Genomic DNA, 23765 nt, shown 5'->3' on the forward strand with positions numbered 1-23765 from the left:
TTACTGAGAGCAGCCAAAGTGCAGGGTGGGTGGCTGTTCCCTACGTTCCAGGACAGGTTTTGGTTAGGGATATAAAACCCAGCCAGCAGTCTCAGCTGGGTGTGGATTATCCTCTATCTGACAGTGGAGCTTTACCAGTCTCTGTGTTGGGGCTTGAGAGTTTGGGCCGGGATTAAGGCCTGCTATCTGGTTTGGATGAAAGCACGTGGACTTCTGTTTCACCCAAGGACTTATGTGTTGCAGCCTGGTGTGAACAAACACCCGACTCAAGGTGACAGTTTTTTCCTTGAAACTAACTTTTTGTTGTCACTTTCCTTATGTGTGAATACACTGAACTGTTTAAGTTAAAGATGTTGTTGTTTCCTCTATACTGCGTCCACAAGCCTGTCTACCAGAGCATATCTACCCCACATATCTCAGAGTAAGCGTGGTAATTAAAAGCTACCTTATTATAATTCATAAATGAGCAAAAATTGCCCCAGTGATAAGAAATATCAGGGGAGACTCCCACCAAAACGAAAAAAGAAGTAAACATAGGAAGATAAAAATGGTATAGAAATCAGGCGAGGAGAATAAGGGGAAACTATCCATGTCACACCCTAAATGGTCCTATGCCCAGGGACACCCCCTGATGGTAGAGGTCCCTGTCCTTGTACCTAAACCTGATCCTTACCCTGGTTTTTATTATATAAGCCTCACAAAGTGACTTCAGACCTGAACTGGTCCCTAAAAATTGGGTTTTTGAAAAGTTCAGAACAATTTCAAGATTTGCTTCCAAACTTCTAAGCCTTGTAACATCCCCAAAATATAAAATATAATTCCCAAAATGATGCAAACATGAAGTAGACATATGGGGAATGTAAAGTAATAACTATATTTGGAGGTATTACTATGTATTATAGAAGTAAAGAAATTGAAAGTTGGAAATTTGCAATTTTTTACAAATTTTTGGTAAATTTGGTATTTTTTTATAAAGAGAAATTTATTTTTTTAACTTCATTTTACCAGTGTCATGAAGTACAATATGTGCCGAAAAAAACAATCCCAGAATGGCCTGGATAAGTCAAAGCGTTTTAAAGTTATCACCACATAAAGTGACACTGGCCAGATTTGCAAAAAATGGCCTGGTCCTTAAGGTGAAAATGAGCTCGGTCCTTAAGGTGTTAAGACGAAACATGACACATCCTCAACATGAGCGTCACCCACAGTCAAACGGATATTGTGAACTATGCCCTTTAATGATCTTTGAGAAAGTGGAGCGGAATCGATAGCAAAAACGGGTATATCCTTTTACAAAGTGCATATGTGGAAACCATGCGTTATTGCAAATTGATTATCAATAAGATTGACAGCTGCTCCACTATCTACAAAAATCTCACAAACAATGTTCTTACTGTCTAGCTCCACCCTGGCAGGTAGGAGAAAACGGGAACTACAAGTAAACGGCAAACCTTCAATTTCCGCATCAACCTTGCCAATAGTAGCAAATGGAAAGTTTTTAGAGGGTTTTTTTATTTTTGTTTTTCTTTTATTACCCTCAGAAAACTCCATGAATCTCCTAGAGGGGCAAACATTAGCCAAATGATTTATACCCCCACAACAGAAACAAACCCTCCTCTGAGAGCTGAATCCTCTACTATCAGAGGCAAGCAAACCCAGCTGCATGGCCTCCTCCTCAGAGAGGATTGAGAGAGACTGAGACCCCTGCGCACTGAATGAGACAGCCCCACTGTCCTTGGACTGAATATGACAAGAAGTAGTAGTCTCCTCTCTCTCTCTAAGATGCCTGTCAATACGAAAAGCTACAGACATGGCAGATTGTAACGAGGCTGGTCTCTCATGAAAAGCAAATGCATCCTTCAATCTTTCCGAAAGACCGTGGTGAGCCCTATAAAACCCCTAGAGCTCACCTTATGCCCATGCAAAGGTCTTTATGGTAGATGATTGCATGCCCACGTACCTAATACTGTGTGACACCTGAAAACCCTATAATAGCGAGGGGACATGACCACCGGCTCCCTGCACTTAATACGAACGGAGTCAGGGTCACCTAGAATCAAGCCAGCAAGGAAACACAAATAAAGGAAAAAGACTTATCTGAGGAATTAGCAGTAGCAGCCTCCAGCAGTGAACAACTCATCCAGGAAGAAGTATAAACCGCAAAGTGAGGCAGTATGGGAGGGAATATAAAGGGAAACAATTAGTGTAAATAGGTGACAGCTGGGAGAAGGAAAGGAGATGACAAAGTGAAACCAAAACAAAGAACGTCATGCAAGAGGTAGAGAGGAACGTCTAACAGACCTTCTAACAGAACTGGCGGTGACTTAGGGCCTCTACAGGGAAAGTGCTCCCTGCTCGCTGTTCCATATTCACACTTTTAACCCTGTCCCTTTCTTTTTATGAAATTTTGTCATTACACTTGTCATCATTTGGATACATACTATTTGTACTAAAATTTTTTGCCCTGAATAATTACCTATATCTCTGTGGGTTTACAAGGGGATTTTAACTTAATCCTAATAAAGTTGACGTTTTAAGGGTCCTTTTTTAACTTAATCCTAATAAAGTTGACGTTTTAAGGGTCCTTTTTTGCAAATTAAATTCTATTATGAAAGAGCACTGATCGAACAGTTCAAGGCTACCACCAAAAACGTAGTGAAAAAATATTAGGAGAAAATTGATGTATAAGGGACAACAACATATGTATAAAAATATATATACTATAGAAGAGCAAATCTGTTTCAGGTCCGATTTGTTAAACTATTTGAAAAGTTCAATTCAGACCTAAAGCAATTCTGGACTAATCCAATATGCTCCAATTAGCCTAAAAATTTGTATATAACACCTTATAGTCTTCTAATACTCATATTTTTTCTAACAAACACATGCTTGAAGGGGTTGTCCGGGCTACAGATACTTATGACCTATCCTTAAGATGGGTCATCAATTTCAGATTGGTAGTGGCCCGACAAGTGGCTCCAACACCAAAGAGATGTTTCTGGGAGCCCAGCAGCAGAACCTACACATTGTATGATGCAAAAACAGAAGGAGCCATACACTGTTTAATTTCCAGCGCCCTCAGCTGCATGAAAAAACTGAATGATGGGGTCAGTTCGCCATAAGGTCATCAATTCAGCATGACAGTCATACATGCATGGCGGAAGTGCGAGGTTTAAAAATGGTGCTCACTCAAGATCGCAGCAGGTGCCATAGCAGCTGAGTTTCTGCTGTTTTAAACTGCAGATACCCAGGGCTAATATCTGTGGTCAGCCATAATGCCAATCAGGCATTAAACCCCTCAGATGCCATGGTGAATTGTGACAATGGCATTTAGGGTGGCCCCAATGGCTTCCCTGAACTGAGACCTTTGCCCATAATAAAAATAAATATAAGCAATAAAATAGAGATCAATTGCGGAACACCGGAACTATTAAAATCCATTTTTTTCCCAAAGTTTTTATTTTTGTTAAAGCATTACAACACAAAGAAATACAAATGTGGCATCACTGTAATCGTACTGAGCCTTAGAATGAAGGTTACAGGTCAGTTTTACTGCATAGGGAACATTTTTTTTTTTCCCTTTTTTTTCCAATTCCAATTGTTGTATGCAATATTAAATGGTGCCATTAGAAAATACAACCTGTCCCACAAAAATCAAGCCCTCATACGGCTATGAGAATAGAAAATTAAAAATGTTATAGCTACTGGAAGACCGGGAATGAAAATTGCAAAAATGACGAGTCCTGAAAGGGGTAAAGGGGTTGTCCCATTTGGGACATTCATGGCATATCGATAGGATACGCCATAAATGTCCAAGAGACATGGATGACATAGCGCTCAGCTTTTGGAAGTCCCATCTTTGTGATTTTTTGGAATATTGAAAGGATATGCCATATAAGTCTGGTGGCGTTGCATGCACAGCCTGTTTTCCATTCATTTTGACTATCTGTTCTTAACAGATAAGCGGGTATTGGACATTTATGGTATTCTAGCAATATGCTGCTATAAAATGTCTCAGTTGAATGGTGGTCTGGCCATACACCCTACAGAGAAATGTCCTGGTGGCAGCCCAGCGAAGCGGACCAAGTAATCAATGTCGTAGTTTTATTTCGGCCGCCTCTCGGCATGTTTGCTGTGCTGCGGCCGGACCTCCGGCAGCACGGTGCACTAGCGGTAGCACGGATCCGGCAGGCTGTTCCCCCAGCGGAACAGCCTGCCGGAGAAGCTTGCCGCTAGTGTTAAACTAGCCTTAAACAGTTGAACTATCATATGAGATCTCAAATCTGGAAGTGTCAGGGACGAAACTGGCAAGAAAACAGTAATTAGTAAGTGATATAATACTCCTACAGACATGGTGAGCAGTAGTGAGGAAAGAAAGGACTATTCCCTGTAACAAACAGTCCAGAAATCTCAGTCACCAGTTATAAACAGAAACATCTTGTCGGCAGAATATGGAAGTGTTTGACAATGGTGAACCTACCACTCTGGTATATTAGGGGGCTGCATACACTACAATTACCTAATATACTTCTAATTGCTCCTTTTGATAATAAGATCCAACAACAGAGTTGAGTGGAACAAGTCTAATATGTGACAACTGCCCTATAAATAAATTGCAAATGGCAGCCTGGATTCTGCTCATGGCGCAGCAACCAACATAGGCTATGTGTTGTCAGGCTGCAGGTAGTATATTAGAAAATGACACACTAAAGGTGAACTAGATGTCTAATAAAATCTTGTTTTTCCAACCAAGCAGTTAGGCAGTCACACTAAGAAAAGACATAGGAGGCACTGCACACCAAACAGGGGTTCTCTTCCAGAGATCTATCACCCCTACTGATATCTCTCTTTTTGTAAAGACTTGGTCTCTCCATGAAAAAATAATATTCTGGAGCACCTTGTCTTAGTTTCTATTAGAAGCCTTCATTGTTAAAGATGTAAAAAACTGTGCTCATTTTCTCTAGTAAAATTACAGAAAAGGGAAACCTGATGGACCCACATGGACCCTAAGCGCCGCTGTTGTCTGCAATTATTTCTGTTTTTCTGTTCCCACAACCGAACAGAAAAACTGAAATAATAATGCATATGTGTACCAACCCTTAGAATTCTGTTCCTCTACTATTCTTCCTGGAAATGTATGTCTATATATACCATTCTTCTACTCAATAGGGTATTTCTGACACTGTCCAATCAGCGCTGATATATTTGTCTACACTAAGTCATATGCCTTTGATACATTTTATAGACCATGAATGGGTCTGCTCTAGCATGCCTTTGGAAGTAATTGGGAATAGTATTTTAGGAAATTGACTCCTTAACAGCTTTAAAAATGATTATATGATCTTTTTGGAAACTTCAAAAAGTAATGGGCTTTTTACAAGTATACATTGGCCCAGATTTACTAACGTGACTGCGCCAGAAGTCTGTCAAATAAAGTGGCACAAATTGGCTCATCTAAGGTTTCTACACATTATTCCAAGATGTTGAACAGTGAAGGGGCTTAGTGGAAAGGAGTGGAGCTAAATGGAAAGTGGAGGGGCCTAAGATGCCCTATTTTGTGCCAATATTGCGTCGCAATTGTGGTGTACAAATCAGTCTGAAAGTAAACCAACCAATAGTTTGTATAGAATCAGAGAAAAGTGTGTAACCCTCTACGACATGTATCATCCGGCCTGAGCCCCTGTGATAAATCTGATGCAGGAATAGACAGCCGGTCTAAGCTTACACCCTATTTAGGATTAGTAAATCTAGGCCCATGTTTGCATGATGTCCACAATGAAGGTCCCATTTGTCACAGTCATCTGGTTATTGCAGTGAACTGTGCTAAAGTATGTGACACCATTTAAGATGAGGGACTGGAATCAGCCCAACGTACTACAATCAGTAAGAAATAACATAGCTATTAAATCCATAAACTTGGCTGATGTGGAAATCGCATGAGTGTAAAGGCCCCCTTAGCGCTGAATTAGAATGGAAGGGGGCCTTTACACTCATGCGATTTCCACATCAGCCAAGTTTATGGATTTAATAGCTGAGATTTATCCAGATAGCGAAGGATGGCACTTACTGTGTAATGTGCAACTGTTACATATGTATAACCTATACATATAGCATCCAAAGTAACGATTTAAAGGCTATGTACACCTTTGGGTGATTATTATTGCATTGTACTTATTTTGAGCTAAAAATCATCTTTTCACTTGGTCTTTATTAAAAATATAGAATCCTTTTTTCTGTACATAGCTGACATGCTGTAGTAGAAGCCTGTGGTCTTTTCCGTCATTTGGAGAGCAGACGACTCCTTATATCTGCTATCTGACCTCATAAACACTGATAAGAATGTGGCTTAAATACGTGTTTATGAAGACCAATTGAAAATGTTTTTAGCCAAAAATGAGTAAAATGCATAACCAAAAATTGCATCCGAAGCCTTTGAGGTTTTTACTTATTAGTTTTATTTAATTTTGGACACTAAGGTCAATTAGTGTTGCGTCAGGTTTTAAACTTATCTACAAGATTGAGGATAAGTGTCAGAACTACAGGGAGTCTGACTTCTGTACCCCCAGGGATCACAATGATGGGAGTCCTGTGTCTTCCCATATGAATGGAGTAGCAGGTGGAGAATGCGTGATGCCACTAAATTCATTCTCTATGGGACTGCTGAAGAAAGCTTAGTACAGTGCTTGGTTATATCCAACAGCCCCATAGAGATGCATGGAGCGGCAGTGCGCTCCACTTATAAGGGGAAGACATAGGCGGTCATTTACAATCAGAAATACGCCTAGGTTAGGGGTATTTCTGGTGCAGATTGCAGCGCAAAGGTAATTAGCGCCACACTTTGCGCGACTTTTCTCGGCTCAGGCCAGGTCTAAAAACGTGGGCGACGTGTGGGTAGGGAAGGGAACGGGCGGCTGGCGTAGAAAATGGTCTAAATATAAGCCAGCAAGGAAGCACCTCTACAGAACGCCAGCCTTAATAAATAATCCCCCACTTCCTAGTGATAGTACAGGATCACACTTGTCCCCTGTCCATTTCAAAGGAACAAAGTTAGTGAATCAGACATCAGAGTACGGTAATTATATAGAAGTAGTGCCCCTGTCATGGGAAATATTATACAGCACCAGTCAAGTGAATGGGGCTGTGCTGCAATTCCAATACAGTGGTAAAAAGGGAGTGACACAGTTTTGGGAAAAATTGAGAAAATTACCGCAAGGACTATTTGACAGGGCACTGATAGTCTATCTACTCTCTATACCACCAATGCATATTGAGAGAGCATGTCTTTAACTGTTCACTGGTAAACCATACGTGTAGGAACCTACTGATGTCAATGAATAAGTGTATGAGAAGTCACTTTAGATTTCCTGACTAGTAAGAGGCCTCTCCGCATCACCTTTCAAGTTCATATAATTCCCAGGTAACTTTTAATATCTGTAAAATGCACAGCAAATCATTGTTAGCTCATATAAACCCTTTCCTTAGATTCAGAGTCCTTATGCCACATTACGCACCGGCGGCACAGACATACCTGCTTTCTTTCTATGGAGTTACTAATGGTGACAGCTGGGATGCTGAATGTCACTATCAGGAGGTTCAGAAGATGTAGGAAGCTACTACAGCTAATTCTTTTATCATAATTGCTAGTCTACACTATTCCTCCATAATTCTGTGCAAACAGTGCCAGTATAAGTCATCAGGTAGCGCCCGTAATCAAGAGCCAGAGCGGTGGCAGTTATAATGAAGGCGAGTTCACATTTATGAAGATGAGCGCGGTTACAGTAACGGGTTACTCTGTTGATTTTTCACCCTGCTTTTTCTCAGGGGACTTCTTCTCCTCTGTCTTTTTAGGGGAGCTCTTCTCCGTGGCCGCGTCAATGGCTGCATGCTCTTTCTTTATCATTTCTTCCAACTCAGCCTAAAAGAGAAGAAGCACAGTGGGTCAATGTCTGAAGAAGGGATGCACTATCACCTTCACTTTATATACAAGCCAGCAGTAGTGACAATAAATGCTCTTTTTAACACCCGTAGTGACTGAAATTCAGAAAATACCGCAATGAATAAAGTTGATCTTATATACACACATAAGAACTGACATGATTTATTCATTCCAAGAACTGTATAGGACCAGGGGACTTTCCTTACATGTGGAGGAATGAGGATTTAGACATCTATACAGGAAAGGGTTCCTTACAGTTGGAGTGGATCATGGAATTCCATACCCCCCAGAAATTCTAATGATTTATGCTATATCGGCATCTAAAAATGGTGAGTTACTTATCTAATGACAAATGGCTCGAGGGTTATAAATAATGTGACATTGCTTAAAGGGCTTTTCGAGGATATAACGTCTGATGACCTATCTTGAGAATAGGTGTTCAATCTTAAATCGGCAGGGTGCCTGGAGTCAGATCCCAGCTGATCTGATATTGATGACCTATCTTAAGGACAGATTATTAATAGGCTTGAGCGAATCGAACTTCGGATCATAGACCCGAAGTCAATTCATTTAAACACTTTGGTTTTAATGCTGTCTGAAGACCTGTCTCCATACAGCATTAAAATGTATTGCCTCTGTGTAGGTAAAAAAAAATTCACCTCAAGTCGCGCGAGTCTTCAGTGAATGAATTTGGCATTAATTTCTGTATCTTTAAAAACATTAAAATTTATGAATCCGAAGTCGAGTGTTGTACAGGTACCGAGGTACCAGCTGGTACCAAACCCAACTTCTGATATATAACTTTAAATGTTTTTAAAAATGCAGAAATCAATACCGAATTCATTCACCGAAGTCTCGCGCGGCTTCTAATTTTGCCTCCACTGAGCCAATACATTTTAATGCTGTACGGAGACGGCATTAAAAATCTATGATCTATGATCAGAAGCTCGATTTGCTCAACACTTATTAAATGTTATGGGAAAACCCCTTTAAATTAACTGTATAATTATTATTCAATAAACATTAAAGGGGTTGTCTCACTTCAGTGAGTGGCATTTATCATGTAGAGAAAGTTAATACAAGTCACTTACTAATGTATTATTACCCATATTGCTTCCTTTGCTGGCTGGAATCATTTTTCCATCACATTGTACACTGCTTGTTTCCATGGTTACAGACCACCCAGCAATCCATCAGTGGTGGCCATACTTGCAAACTATAGGAGAAAGCGTCATCCTCTGGTGGCCGGGACCATGGGAGCGCACACAGGCTAGTGCTTTTTCCTATATTGTGCAAGCACGACCACCACTGATTGCTAACAGAGTGGTTGTAACCATGGAAACGAGCAGTGTATAATGTGATGGAAAAATGAATCCAGCCAGCAAAGGAAGCAATATGGACAATCACAATACGTAAGTAAGTGGCTTGTATTAACTTCCTCTACATGACAAATGCCACTTACTGAAGTGAGACATCCCCTTTAATGGTCTAGAGGAGGTGGATTTATCTTAGCAATACAGTAAAGTGTGGATTATCTGCTATCATGGGCCTGCTGAAGTAATAGATTATCAGATCTTCAAAACAATCAGGGACCTCTAAACCTGTCCAGATAGGACGGATCAGCCCAGAGAACTTTTATAGGCACCCTCACTTTGTCCAATTAGATCAATGCTATTTGCTAAATCTTAGCAGAAACCATTCTGCGATTGTCCCTGCTTTCTACATTCACCCTAAGGAGAATCAGAATCCAAATCTAAAGCAGAGATCAGGAGCCTGTTCACAAAGGTGTAGCGTTATATCTTATGCATCACTCACAATAAACCGCACATACCTTCCATCCTAAGAAGTCGGCTAAAGCAAGGCAACCATCGTCACAATGTCCAAGCCAGGCCACGTCCCTTCAGACAAACACAGGTAACAATTAGCGCTGCAGAGTGTTGCCTATGACTTCTAATGGATCGTGAAATTTAGATTTTTCTGTATTGCACCACCCTACCCATGCCGAGTGGAGCCACTTTACAACCCTTGATAGAAACTGGATTCACTTTCCACCTGTTATGGAGTTTAGGAAGTTTTGACCTGCAGTTTTCATGTCAGGCAGAAGAAACCTTCCGTCATCAGCTGTTTGTCAGCGGCAGTGGTGGAGCCAGATTATGGGGTTACATGGTAAGAAGGAGTTATCTTGGAGTGGAAGCTGCTATCTGCGGCGGGCCTCCAGTCTGGCTCACATAGCAGGGTCCTAAGTGACAGAACTCTCCTCAATGATGGCCATAAGTCCAGGGTGTACAACCTTTTCTGGTTCCTGGGTCACATAGTCCCATGGACTTAAATAGGTATTGCCCACCTCGGATATTTATGGCATATCAAGCGTATATGAGCATAGCGGTACTGCACACCCTATAAAAGGTGCTCCCTGAAGGACTCTCCAGTCCAGATGTAATGCAAAAAATAGCGGCACACTAAAAGGTAAATGCTAATGTGAGAATTTTATTGTAGAACACAATTCAAAAGTGCGCAGAAGACAAAACAGTCTGTTCCTTCTCTGCAAAGAAAGGGGAGATAAAAGGTAACTTCATTGGTAATCCATAAAAATGTATTTGAAGTTGGTGTATCCCTTTTCAGCAAGCGTAGTTAGCTGTGATGTCATCCTCTTGGTCTTCTGCGTCGGTGCCGCCATACACGGATCATCAATTACAGATTCAGCTCAATCGAATCTGATACCACATCTATCCACACTTGCTGAAAAGGGATACACCAACTTTGAATCCATATTATGGATTATACTCTTTACATCTACCATCAGAGTGACCCTTTATCTCCCTTTTTTTGCTGGGAAGGAACAGACTGTTTTGTCTTCTGTGCACCTTTGAATTGTGTTCTACAATAAAGTTCTCACTGGCGTGTGCCACGATTTTTTGCACATAAAAGGTATATGCTACATATGTCTAATAGGTTCAAGACCCACTCCCAGAACACCCACCTACTGGTCCCCTTCTCCTTCATTCAGCACTGGATGGATGTGGCTCTTTCCACCATAGTTTATGGTCGTTGTGGCATAAGCCCTGCATTTCACAGCTCCCATAAAGTACAAAGGAGAGAAAAGCATGCAGAGAAGGCCACCTCTAGATCATACACTGCCAAATAAGGGTCGGATGACCTCCATTCTCCTGAGATGTGGGGGATCTAGAGATGGCTACAAAGTGCATCCTTAGTACTTGCTCCTGGGCGGTGTCACCCCTCTCTGATATGGAAACTATATGCGAGCAGCCATCAGATACAGACAAGCATTTCTGCGTCCATATAGTTGGAGGCCCGCACAGAATGGCCCTATGTAGCGCACCCTTGGTCTAAATTAACTTTTTAAGTCTCCTTTCTTGGGAAGTAAATTAAAAGCTTCAAGGTCATATGAAAATGTTGTATTACCTGTAAGCTTTCTCTGAGTCAAAGTCCATGCCACCTCCCAAGCCAAGGAGTCCAAAAAATGAGTCCCCCTGAGGTGTCAAATGAAAGAAAGTGAAACAATTAAAATGCATGAAAACACATCAGGAACAATTTCCTATTTCTACCTACCTCTCCTGTCTTTTCTTTGTTGATCAGCAGACGCGGTGTTTTACTAGGAGCCCTGAAAGCAGAAGACATTGGTTACTTCTGCCTTCTGGACGTTTCCTCTAGAAATACAATGGCGTGCATTGCTAAGGTCAGTGGCACAAAGTGAGACAAAATGTGGTGCGACAAAAGGGGTGTGGCCTAATACGCAACATTTTGTGCCAAAACTGTGCAATTTTGCTAATTGTGCTGCAAAGTAAGGCTACTTTCACACTTGCGGCAGAGGATTCCGGCAAGCAGTTCCGTCGCAATGCAGGATCCGTCTCTCCGGTGTTATCCGGAAAAATGGATCCGGTATAAATGTTTTTTGCATTTTTTTTCGCGCAGACCGGAAAGCCGGATCCGTTTTGCCAGAACAGTTAATGACGGATCCGGCACTAATACATTCCAATGTAAATTAATGCCAGATCTGGCATTCTGGCAAGTGTTCGGTCTTTTTGGCCGGAGAGAAAACCGCAGCATGCTGCGGTATTATCTCTGTCCTGAAATGGCAAAATGACTGAACTGAAGACATCCTGATGCATCCTGAACGGTTTGCTCTCCATTCAGAATACATTGGGATAAAACTGATCAGTTATTTTCCGGTATTGAGCCCCTAGGACGGAACTCAATACTGGAAAAGAATAACGCTAGTGTGAAAGTACCCTAAGACAACCAATAGAGTTAGACAATGTTATCTAGCCAAGCACCAACCTTATCATCTGGGCTAAGCCGCTGATACATCTGGTGCAGGTCTAGACAACCTGTCTTAAGGTTCGCCATCTATAGATGGGTAAATCTGTGCCAGTGTCTATTTCTAATGAACATACAATTAAAGTTGTCATTGTCCTCAGTCACAAATATTTTATTGATTGTCCGCTTATCCACAGAGCACATATTATACAAGGTAGATTCAATGTTCACTGAAATCGTAATTTTTACATTACAAATGTGTCCAAAAGCATTCTTACTTATTAACTGTCCCAAATCTCCGTATGCGCTGCTCTCCCCTTCGGCGTCCTAGTAAACGAACGCTCGCTTCCTTCACAAGGAAGGTTTTCACAGGGTTTTTTTTTTTATGTACAAAGTAAGATTTTGTTGAACATCTGAGTTATTGAACCTGCATTGTTCATACAAGCTCCGAGAAAAAGCGGGCAACTGAGAATTTATAGGCTATTTGTGGTGGGAAAGTGCCCACCTGGTGTGAGCTCCGCTAGACTTGTAATATACAAATGTTTTATTACATGCAGTGATCCGTTGTATGTATTGCGCCCTGTTGTATAGCTGTAGCCACTGTTATTGTGACTGGCATAATGTGTTAATGCAACAAAAACACATTACAGTATTACAACAAATCGCACCCTGGCAAGGCTGGTATGAAAACAACGCTGGCTACACAGACTGCGGTTTGGTGTGGCATGCACACTGCTATGTCATGCTGGCCATTGATTACTTACTTTTCCTACTACTGTGGGCCAGTCCTAGTAAAGCTAAATTAAAGGGGTTGTGTCACAAAACATATTCTACAGTTTTCATACCAGCACCTGGATCTGAATACTTTTGTAATTGCATGTAATTAGAAATTCTGTATAGCCTCTGAGCTAATCAATAAAATGTATCTGTATATCGCCACCTGCTGTTTGTTCTTTTCCTTATTTTTTGTCCATATAAATGAACTGGTTGAAAATGCACATGGTTTAAGGCCTCACACACACGACCGTTGTTTCATTCCGAGTCCGTTGTTTCGTTTTTCGTGATTTTCTGCGGACCCATTGACTTTCAATGGGTCCATTGAAAACTCGGCTAATGCACCGTTGGTCATCCGCGTCCATGATCCGTGGTTCCAGTCCCTAAAAAAAATATAACCGGACCCATTCAAGTCAATGGGTCCCTGAAAAAACGCTGAGGCACACAAGATTGTCGTCCGCGTCCGTTTTTTTCCTATCATTTGCATGAACGGAAACGGATCACGGAACAACGGAACCCCATTTTGCGGAACGGAACACAACAGAGGTCGTGTGCATGAGGCCTAAATCTTCAACTGCCACCTAGCCATATGTTCTGTTAGAAGTTGTGGCAGTTGATAACTATGGTGGGAGATCTGCCAGAGGAGTTAAGAGACAAGTTTATCATGGAAAGTAAAGGGGCAAAGACCTTATCTTCAACGTGCTGACACAGGCTACCTATACAAGTGTTATAGTACCCCTCTCATCACTGGGAGGTGGGGGCGGTTTATTTTATTTTGTGTTACATCTGAAAGGATATATTTCTGTTTCTTTTGCTTTTACTATTGAAATATGGATGTCAATTATGGAAAAAGTCCTGACAGTTTTCTGAATGCCAAATTTTATTGTCTATACCCTTTTTTTTCTTAATCTTGGATACTTGTTTAATAAAAAATATCTGATTAAAAAAATAAATAAAGAAGTTGTGGCAGTTACAGGGAGAGAGCTGCAGCAGAAAGGACACAACCCCTGAGCTGCCAGGTCAGTACTTACTTGCCAACAAGAGAGGCAAATGGCTGCACCTGAAGAGATGTTCCCATCACAATAAGCAGATCAACATTTTTGAAATCCTGATGAGACAAAGAATGAGAGAAATCTTGAAGCTGTTAGAGTACGACCACATGACGGGGCTGCGCAGTTTTTGCGTTGCGGCAGAGTACTGCGTGGCTGTACGAGCTATAGCAGCCTCAAATTAAGTAATCAGGACTGCATTGCTTATTGGAGCTTCAATTTTAATGGCCGCACAGATGTCCTAACAATGGATATATTTTAGTTATATAAAGTGAATGAAAAGTTAGGATAGTAGCTGGAATGGTGTAAGATATTTTCCTTTGTATCATCCTAAGGCTCCATTCAGACGTCTGCAAATGGGTCTGCATCAGTTCCGCAATATCGGGAACGGGTGCGGACCCATTCATTCTTAATGGGGCAGAACGGGATGCGGAGAGCACACTATGCGCGGCCCCGAATTTCCGGGCTCCGCAAACAATTGTTTGCAGACAAGAATAGGCAATTCTATGTGGGGTGCCGGCCGGGTGTATTGCAGATCCTGAAAGGATCCATTCAGAATGCATCAGTTTGGCTCCGTACTGCCTCCATTCGCTCTGGAGGCGGACACCAAAACGCTGCTTGATGCGTCCGCCAGGCGGATCCGCCCTGACTTACAATGTAAGTCAATGGTGACGGATCCGTTTACATTGACACAATATTGGTGCAATTGTAAACGGATCCGTCCCCCATCGACTTTCAATGTAAGTCAGGACGGATCCGTTTGACTTACACTTGGACTTTTTTTGACAGAGACGGATACCAACGTTTGCATTATAGGTGCGGATCCGTCTGTGCAGATACCAGACGGATCCGCACCTAAACGCAGGTGTGAAAGTAGCCTAAGGTATGCCCTTATTGTCTGATAGGTGCATGTCCCACCTACAAGGAGAACGGATGGAGTTTCCCGGGGTCCGTCCACCACCAAGCGCTGCTCCCATACAAGTGAATGGGAGCGCACCGCGCACGTGCGGCCCCGGCTCCCATTCATTTCTATGGGGCAGACGGAAATAGCTGAGCCAGCGTTTGGCTATTTTCGGCGGCCCCATTGAAATTAATGGAAGGCGGCTGCGCATGCGCAGAGCGCCCTCCATTAATTTTCCTGCTCCGTTCTCGTTGTAGGTGCGGGTCCCAGAGGTGGGACCCACACCTATGAGACAATGATGGCATATCCTAGGGATATTCCCCTATTGTATTTGATGGCAAAACCCCTTTAAGAATTCCCCCATAAGGTGGGTGTACTGAGAAGGAATCAAAAGAACACCAGGAGGCGTCATAACAAGTATGTAACACAAATATCTACACACAGGAACACGGATTCCAATATAAGAGGTGAGACATTTACACTACTATAGGCAATGCTGGTTATGTGAATGTTTCTCAACTTACAGACTTCAAGGCAGAGAAGAATCGGGGGGGCAAGCTTTCTCCAAAAAACACAATATCTGAAATGAAGCATATATCACCATCACACAGTGAGCTCCACAGTGAAGTCCACATTTTCTTCATGTGTTTACCAATGGGAAACATCTCAGAGTCTTATCGAGCCAAATCTACAGAAACATGAAATCCTGGGTGGTCAAATGTGAAGACCAGCCAAGGAGGGCTCTACTGGATTTCAACCTTAGGCCATACGTGTGTATTAAGTGCTGAAACGATGGACTGATATGGTTTTGTTTTTTTAAAAGAGCTTTACTTGTGTGACATTGCTTTACAATTCACTATTATAATGTGGAGCCATTACATAAATAGAAAAGGTCGATAAGATGTACTTCTAGATAGCGTTCCATTGTGACATAATGGGGCGGATTTACTAATACTGCCTAATTTTGAGCCTGATTTATCAAAGTGGCTCATGACAGATGATAAATATGAAGCACTTGTCTATAGTCTAATTCTACACCACCTATTGGCTTACTTTACACCAGAATGTTGCAGCATTTTGTGCTGCACATTGTTCCGCAAAATTATTTTTCCTTTATAAATGTTGCCATGTACATCCGCATATTCAGTTATCATATCGTGCAGGATGTTTTTCATTTTCTGTGATGTTTGGCACACTGTCACGCCCTTTGTCAGACAAACATGTCTAAAACACTTAATAAATATAAAACAAGGCATATATGACAGTTTTTTGAGTCAAATTGCACCAGAATTTTGGCACATTTTACTAGTAAGGCTACTTTCACACTCACGTTTGGTGCAGATCCGTCATGGATCTGCACCGATAATACAACCGCATGCATCTGTTTGTATTATCTTTAACATTGCCAAAACGGATCCGTCTTGAACACCATTGAAAGTCAATGGGGGGAGGATACGTTTTGCATTGTGTCAGTGAAAACGGATCTGTCCCTATTGACTTACATTGTGTGTCAGAACGGAGGCAAACTGATGTATTCTAAGCGGATCCTTTACCATTAAGAATGCATTAGGGCAAAACTGATCCGTTTTGGACCGCTTGTGAGAGCCCTGAACGGATCTCACAAACGGAAACCAAAACGCCAGTGAAAGTAGCCTAAATCTCCTCCTGGGTCTTACATTGTCACTGAACCTGCTGCAGAGAAAGGGGCTTAAAAAGCAATGCAAACACAAAAAGCCAAAGCATAAACCAGTCCTGCTCTTCAAGATTTATTATTCCTCTCAATAAAACACAAAACTATTAAACAGATCGGACTAGGGCTGCAGCTATCGATTATTTTAGTAATCAAGTATTCTACCGATTAATCCAACAATTAATCGAGTACTCTAATAAGAAAAACTAATTAAAAGAATGTTTTCTCTAAACACTCATCAGCCTCGCCCTACCATCAGTCTCCCTCCCATGCCATCAGCTTCCCCCCAGTGCCATCAGGTCCCCCCCATGCCATCAGCTACCACATGCCATCAGTTGCTTCCCCCCAGTGCCATCAGTTCCCCTCCAATGCCACCAGCTCCTCCCCCAGTGCCATCAGTTGCTCCCCCCCAAGTGCCATCAGCTTCCCCCACTGCTATGAACTCCCCCATGTCATCAGTTCCCCCACTCCTAACCATCAGTGCCCCACCATAGCGCCTGTGAACGAAAATACTTACCTTTCCTGTAGGGGCGCTGCCGACACTCCAGAGATCTTCCACCCTCTTCTTCACATGCTGGGACCTGACATCACACAGCATTAGGTCACAGTGCGCGCTTACATGCAAGATGTCCTGACTATGTGTGTACGTCAGGATCCAGTGCACCGCGGGCCGGCGGGAGACGACGGAGCAGTGAGTGATAGCAAGCGCTTCACTCACACTCTGTGGTCACATGGGACAAACACATTTTTTTTATTTGAGCAATCGTTTCAGCCCCATAGACTACGTCAACTGTATTCACATACAATGGTTTTGTGAGGGGCTCGTCACAGTTTTGCAAACCTGCCATTTTTTATGTGTACCTGGCAAATATGAATACCCCATTTCTAGAAAATAATGATGTCAATAACTTGAAGTGTCTTACCTGGTTTAACTAAGCTATTACACTTATCACATTTTGGAATCAGATCAGAGAAGATCTTTTCTGAAAACAAGCATGAAAATCATTATGATGTCTTACTGACAAGTGTACATATGTAAATGATATGCAAAAACAAGAAATTTCTACAAATATACCTAAATCGAAAAATGATATATATCAATATGCCTAGTAATGCTACTGTATATGACATTTTTGGTTACCTAATAGTTAGTAGACAGAAAGTTCCATAGAAATAATCAGGTATGGGGGGGGGGGGGGGGGGGGACTTATCACTGTCCTTGCACCAGAAAATTGGTGTGCATAAATGTCACACACTTTGGAGCAAGCCTCGTTTGTTTAAAATTTTGAAACTTTCAAAAAAGTGGGTATGGCTTAGCATGAGGGGTGTGACAGATTTACTATATTTTACATCATAAACTGGCGTGAATCACAAATCTACACCAACTTGTGACATAGAATTGATTCTCTGGTGCACACACAGGTAAAAGAGGCAACAAATTTATAAAAAGCCCTGTGCCTCCTTACACCGATGCAGCTTGGACTAAGACCGGCACGTCATATGCCAGTCTTAGTAAATTCCCACAAAGCAGTTACAGCATAAATCATCTAAATTATTTATATATTCTTTAACTGCGTTGTAAATGCATGTTAGTTGATGCAGTAGCTCCTCCACGACTGCTTTATGTGACTGCACCCTGCCACTCCATTCTGCTAAGCGCAGACATGTGAACTGGAACTTACACTGAATCTTTTCCAACAAATATATATATTAATCTGCTCATCAATTCCAGCTCGATAACGTGCTGCCTGCAGTTTAGACCTCAGGTTCCCCATCATATTTTCTAATATGTCCTTCTATAGATTGGAGGTCTGTTCTACTGAGACAGAGCCTCAGCTCCCCTGCACTGGCATATGTATAAAAGATTACATGCTGTTCACCTTCAGTCACCACTAGACAGAACTTATGCGCTTTCCTTACACACATTTACACACTGAACTCAATAATATTGCAGTAGGCTGCTGAGCTCCCTCTAGTGGTGGCTGCAGGTGGCCAGCAGGTGATCTTGGAAACTTATGCCTCCACAGAGGATATTAAACTGAATCAAAAAATGAAGCTTCAGCTATTAGAAAGATATAATAAGCAATGATTAAACACAGGATTTTGTACCAAAAAATTGCATGTAAAAGGTGGAGACTCAGCTTTGTGGAACAAACTTTTTTTTAATGCCTATAAAAGGCACATTTAAAGGGACTCTTTCACCAGAGACCTTCCTACCCAGCTGCATAGACACATAGCTGTGGTTCACCTGATTAAAACACTGTTTTCCTTTTGTTGATCTGAGGTTTTCGTCCTGAGTTATGATACGTTTTCTTAATATGCAAATTAGGCATTTGGCGCAATCAGGGCGTCACCACTTGCTGCTCCCAAGCTCTGCTCCTTTCTGTCGTCAGCCCCTCCCTCACTGCTTTGATTGACAGGGCCAGGCAGTGGCAAAGCAGCGAGGGAAGGGCTGGCCACAGAAAGGAGCAGAGCTTGGGTGCCACACGAGCAATGGTGATGCCCTCATTGTGCTAATGAGGGCACATTATACTCAATGGGCTTCAGCGGTAAAAGGTAGTTTCTAGCTAGTTTTGGGGCCTAACTTACATATTAACAAAATGTTGGATCAACGAAAGAAAAACAGCGTTTTAATCAGATGAACCACAGTTATGTAGCTATGCAGACAGTTGGATTGGGAGGCTGCTGGTGACAGATTCTCTGAACTCCATCACAGGAGGATGAGGATCACTGGCAACTCAGCCTCTAAAACGACCACTCTGTATGTGTGCAGGATGAACAGTAGGTCGTGTGTGCTGTAGCATGAATCATGCTTGCTTTCTCAAGATGGTACTGTAGGTATACGAACAGAGTGATGATCAATATAATACCTTTCATCCAGGGAAGAGGATATTCAGCTCCACAGAACGTCCCAATACAGTGAGAAGTGTGGAAAGTCCCGTGAGCCTCAACTAAGTCATCGGAAGACAGACCGGCCACTCTCTCCAAAGTGTCAATGTTCTGCGTGAAGAGGAATATCTTATCAGCTCAATGAGGTTATATATTGGGAATGAACAGAGCAACGCAGCAGTGGCTGTAGTACCTGAGTGTAGCAGCGTAGAAGCATACCCTTCTCTTTCATTAGCCGCATGAAGTAATGGCAAATAGTTGGCTAAAAGAGAAGAACACACTTTAGTGAAAAATCATAAGGGAAATTAAGATACAAATCTACAAGAAGACATAGGAAAATAAAGGGGTTGTCCAGGATTTTTACATGCCCTCCTCCCCCTGAGGGACACATGAAGACAGCTCTACTTACCGGTTCCAGCTGCTACATTTGGACCCGGTGGCTCCTGGGAAGCCTTCACCAGACTTCTGGTCGCAGCAGGTAAACATTCTGCACAGATGGGTTCAGATGACTAGCCTCAGCTGTGGTGTGTCCCCATGTGGCACGTGACCCAGCAGTGACATGCCACTTGGGGACCCATCACTGCTGACGCCCGTAAATAGCTGCAGGAAGTTTGTTTCGTGCAGGAGGACAGCCTATGACACCACGTAGCCCAAAAGTAGCAGCGAGGAGCAGGTAAGTATAGCTCTCTTCATAGGTCCCGACACATTTTCATTTTTTTTAGTACATGCATCTTTGAAAGCCATCATTTTTTTTATGTTCGGTTATGTAAATAATTTTTGCACCTTTTTTGGTGATACATGAGGCTTTATTTGTATGTCATTTTTATTTTAGTTACTCTGTTTTTATTTTTTTTATTCATGAAAATGTAAATAAAAAGTGGTAAAATACTTTTTAAAAATAATATCACTTTCCGTATTGTCGTTTTGATATAGGGGATTGTGGTTGATGGTGATGAGGCTAGAAGCTGTGGTGTGTGGTAGGATTTTTTACAAAAATTAGTTTTTTATTTTCATCAGTTTTTATTTTATTTTATACTTTGTGCCCCCCATAAGGTCATGCAAGACCTTTGGGTGGCATTTAAACATTACATTCTTTTTATTGCCGATTTCTCCGGTAACTGGGGCTGACATAATAAACCCAGCTATCAGAGGAAAACAGCCCCTAGAGGCTTCACAATGCTGTGAAGCCTCATTGCAGCTGACCCCATCGTGACAATTTTTGGGGTATATCTGTCGCAGATTCAGTTGCAAAGATGATTTGTAGACGAATCTGCGACGACTTCTCCATCCACGCCACATACGCCAGTTCTAAAAAAAAAAAAAAAGGGTGGCGTGAAAGTGGGCCCGTCTCATTTATCATTTTCTACACCTGCTTCAGGCGTAGAAAATGATCAGAATCTACGCCAGCGAGGGAGCTGACATAGATTTAGGCCAGCGGTGGATGTGCTAGAGTTATGTAGAGGCACAGAGGCTGGTATCTCTACATAAGTTAGGGGCATCAAGCACCAGTACAAGGTTATTAAGACTGGCGTCTTAAACACCGCTCTTAATAAATGGCTCCAAATGTTTTTGACTGCGTCGAAGAGGCATGTCTATCAGTCAAAAATCTTTCCCCAAGAGGTACACTACCCAAAAGTAGCCTCTGAAAGTCTTTTTATAGGGTAGTGGGGGAAGCACTTTTACACCTTCTTGTACCAAATGTCACAGTTGTAATCATTTACATATCTGCCTGATACATAACTGCATACTAAGTTTTGCAGCAATCCAATATTTTTATTTGGGTGCTTTTTTTATTTATTTATTTTTTGGCAAGGAGTGTATTCGTCCTATACAAATTATTGAAATCCTATTAGATGCTGCAAACAGTAGCAAAAGCAGCATCTGAAAGGTCCATCTGTCCTCCCCCACCCCCTGCAGGATTCCTTGAGAAGGCTCCCAGGCCTCCCATAGCAAACTGCCTTTTAACAGGAAGCGAGTAAAGATCCCATAGATTGCTAAGGTATACTATTGCATGCATGCGGAGTAAAAAGTAAAGTAAAAAAAATGTAAATGTTTTTAAAAATATAAAGAATAAACAATCAAAAATATTACAAATTGAAATCACCCTTTATTCTCAAATTTTACATATAAACGGTGACAAAAAACATAACTGGTATCGCCGCATCTGAAAATTTAACAAGCACCATGATAGTTGCAACAGCAAAAAATTTAAAATGGCAGATTTTTCATTATTTTGGTCACCTTGCAATAAAAAGTCCAAAGTATCCAAAAAGGTACCAATAAAACCTACAGTTTGCCTGCAAAAACAGCCCTCAGAGCTCTGTAGACTGATAGATAAAAAAATGATAGATGTCAGATAATGGCAATGCAGAGAAAGTTTTTTAGAGTGTCCATGCATAAATAGCGACCTCTTAAACCCCGTCCATGATAAGAAAAACATGGCTTTCTTCCAAAAACAGCACCACACCTGTCTACAGGTTGCGTGTAGTATTGCAACTGAGCTATATTCTCTTGAATGGAGAACGGCTGCATTACTACACACAACCTATAGACAGGTGTGGTGCTGTTTTTGGAAGAATATTTTCCTTACTCTGGACAACCCCGTTACTGCTTTGTATGCCTATGCATTATTTATTTCAATTACTACAAATTCCATACTCCGCCTTGACTAAACATTTTCCTCCAAAATTCTAAATAGTAGTATTCTTACCCCAGAGAAAAATGCATTGCAAACGCTGTGCGATACCCAGTATGACAGCAGTGGCAGCAGGGCATACTATAGGGAGCGGCAGTCACCTTGTCATTCACTGACAAGTTCCGAAATGCTAACATGGACTAACCTTGAATTGTCCTGGGTACAGCTCTCTGGCCAGAGCAAAGAATGGTTCTGGGTTTTGCTACAAGAAAGATTAAAATATAAATTAATCATTAGTATAAAGGGCCCTTCACACGGGCCTAGAATTGAACATATCATCGCTAACGAGCGTTCATAATAACGCTCATTAGGGACGATCTGGCAGTGTAAATGTACCGCCGATTACCCGATAAACTAGCGAAACACACGTGTATCGGGCAATTGGATCGTTTGTGCAGCATAAAAATCCTTGATTCCTGACAGCAGATCGTGCTGTGTAAACACGATTTGCTGCTGGGAAACAACAAGTCGTTATAGGGAAGAATGATGGCATAAGCGATCGCTCCTCCGCGTACTCTAGAGCTGGAGGAGATCGCTGCATGCACCGATCTCCTCCGCTAGCAATCAGCAGGTTGTCGGGCAGGAACGCTTCCTTACCGGCAATCTGCTTGTACATTGTTCCGTGTAAAGGGTCCTTTAGGAATTTATACAGATAATATGTTTTAACACTGACTTTACACCAACCCCCGCAGCTGCCCCATTACTTAATGTGTGACCCACAGGTATAACAAACAAGCAAAGGGGTTTCAACTGCTGGACCCCCAGAGACTTAGAGGCTGTCCTTGTTGGATGACACCGCTAACCCCCTATCTCTGTAAAGAGTACTGTTTCACTACAGAAAATTGTAATGAAAATGGATCTGTGAGTTATATATAAGTCTCTAGGCTTTCTATGGTTGCGACCAGTGTGTAAGACTTACCAAAAACAGTAAATGATCCCATATTTAGGTCATAAAAGGGAACAAATTACTAACATTTACCCATCATTCTCTGTGACAGTAAGCAATTGTGTGTTACCATTACCTTGAAGAATCCGATTTCAAATATGGCCTCTGGATATGGCAAGTTGTATTTTTGTAGATTAGAATACAATCCACTACCAGGAGAACGAAAATCAGGAATTCCTGCAGCTACAGAAAGAGAACAAGGACTGATTAATGCACAAGACACAGGTCTCGTATTAGATATTATTAGAGATCAATCATATGGCATACTGACGTCACTGGAATGCTGTCCTGCTCAGGACCCCCGCAGATCTACGACAATGGCTCTTGTTCAGGTGGACTCTAGCATTACAAGGGAATCTGAATAGCCGCCATTTCCCTGGCAAAGTCATCTAACTGTAAGGGATGCCAGCGGCTACAACCCAAAAGGGAATGACTCTGATGAAATAATCTGGATGGATCTGCATCTGCTCTCTCCATCCCCTCTGTTAGAGATAGCAGCAGGGAAGGGGAGGAGAATATACAGAGCAGATCAGAGGGAGAAGAGGGGGGAAAGCAACTAATTTATCAGGGTCAGCAGATCACACATAAGACATTTTACGTAAGAAAG

General features: G+C 41.9%; 1 protein-coding gene across 2 annotated transcripts in view; it reads right to left on the bottom strand.

Moving 5' to 3' along the window:
• Positions 1 to 3436: 3436 nt before the first annotated feature.
• The window catches only part of SIRT2 (sirtuin 2), a 35901-nt gene continuing 15572 nt past the window's right edge, over positions 3437 to 23765 (bottom strand). For both annotated transcript variants that reach the window (XM_044283557.1, XM_044283555.1), the window contains exons 6-16: positions 23235 to 23341; positions 22358 to 22414; positions 19711 to 19779; positions 19499 to 19628; positions 17552 to 17611; positions 15463 to 15518; positions 14020 to 14096; positions 11507 to 11558; positions 11360 to 11427; positions 9768 to 9834; positions 3437 to 7915 (exon numbers count right to left, since the gene is read on the bottom strand). In XM_044283557.1, the coding sequence (XP_044139492.1) occupies positions 7787 to 7915; positions 9768 to 9834; positions 11360 to 11427; positions 11507 to 11558; positions 14020 to 14096; positions 15463 to 15518; positions 17552 to 17611; positions 19499 to 19628; positions 19711 to 19779; positions 22358 to 22414; positions 23235 to 23341 (872 nt within the window). In that variant the 3' untranslated portion in view covers positions 3437 to 7786. The remainder of the gene's footprint in view (positions 7916 to 9767; positions 9835 to 11359; positions 11428 to 11506; positions 11559 to 14019; positions 14097 to 15462; positions 15519 to 17551; positions 17612 to 19498; positions 19629 to 19710; positions 19780 to 22357; positions 22415 to 23234; positions 23342 to 23765) is intronic.

This window comes from Bufo gargarizans, chromosome 3, assembly GCF_014858855.1.
Source record: "Bufo gargarizans isolate SCDJY-AF-19 chromosome 3, ASM1485885v1, whole genome shotgun sequence".
Taxonomy (NCBI): domain Eukaryota; kingdom Metazoa; phylum Chordata; class Amphibia; order Anura; family Bufonidae; genus Bufo; species Bufo gargarizans.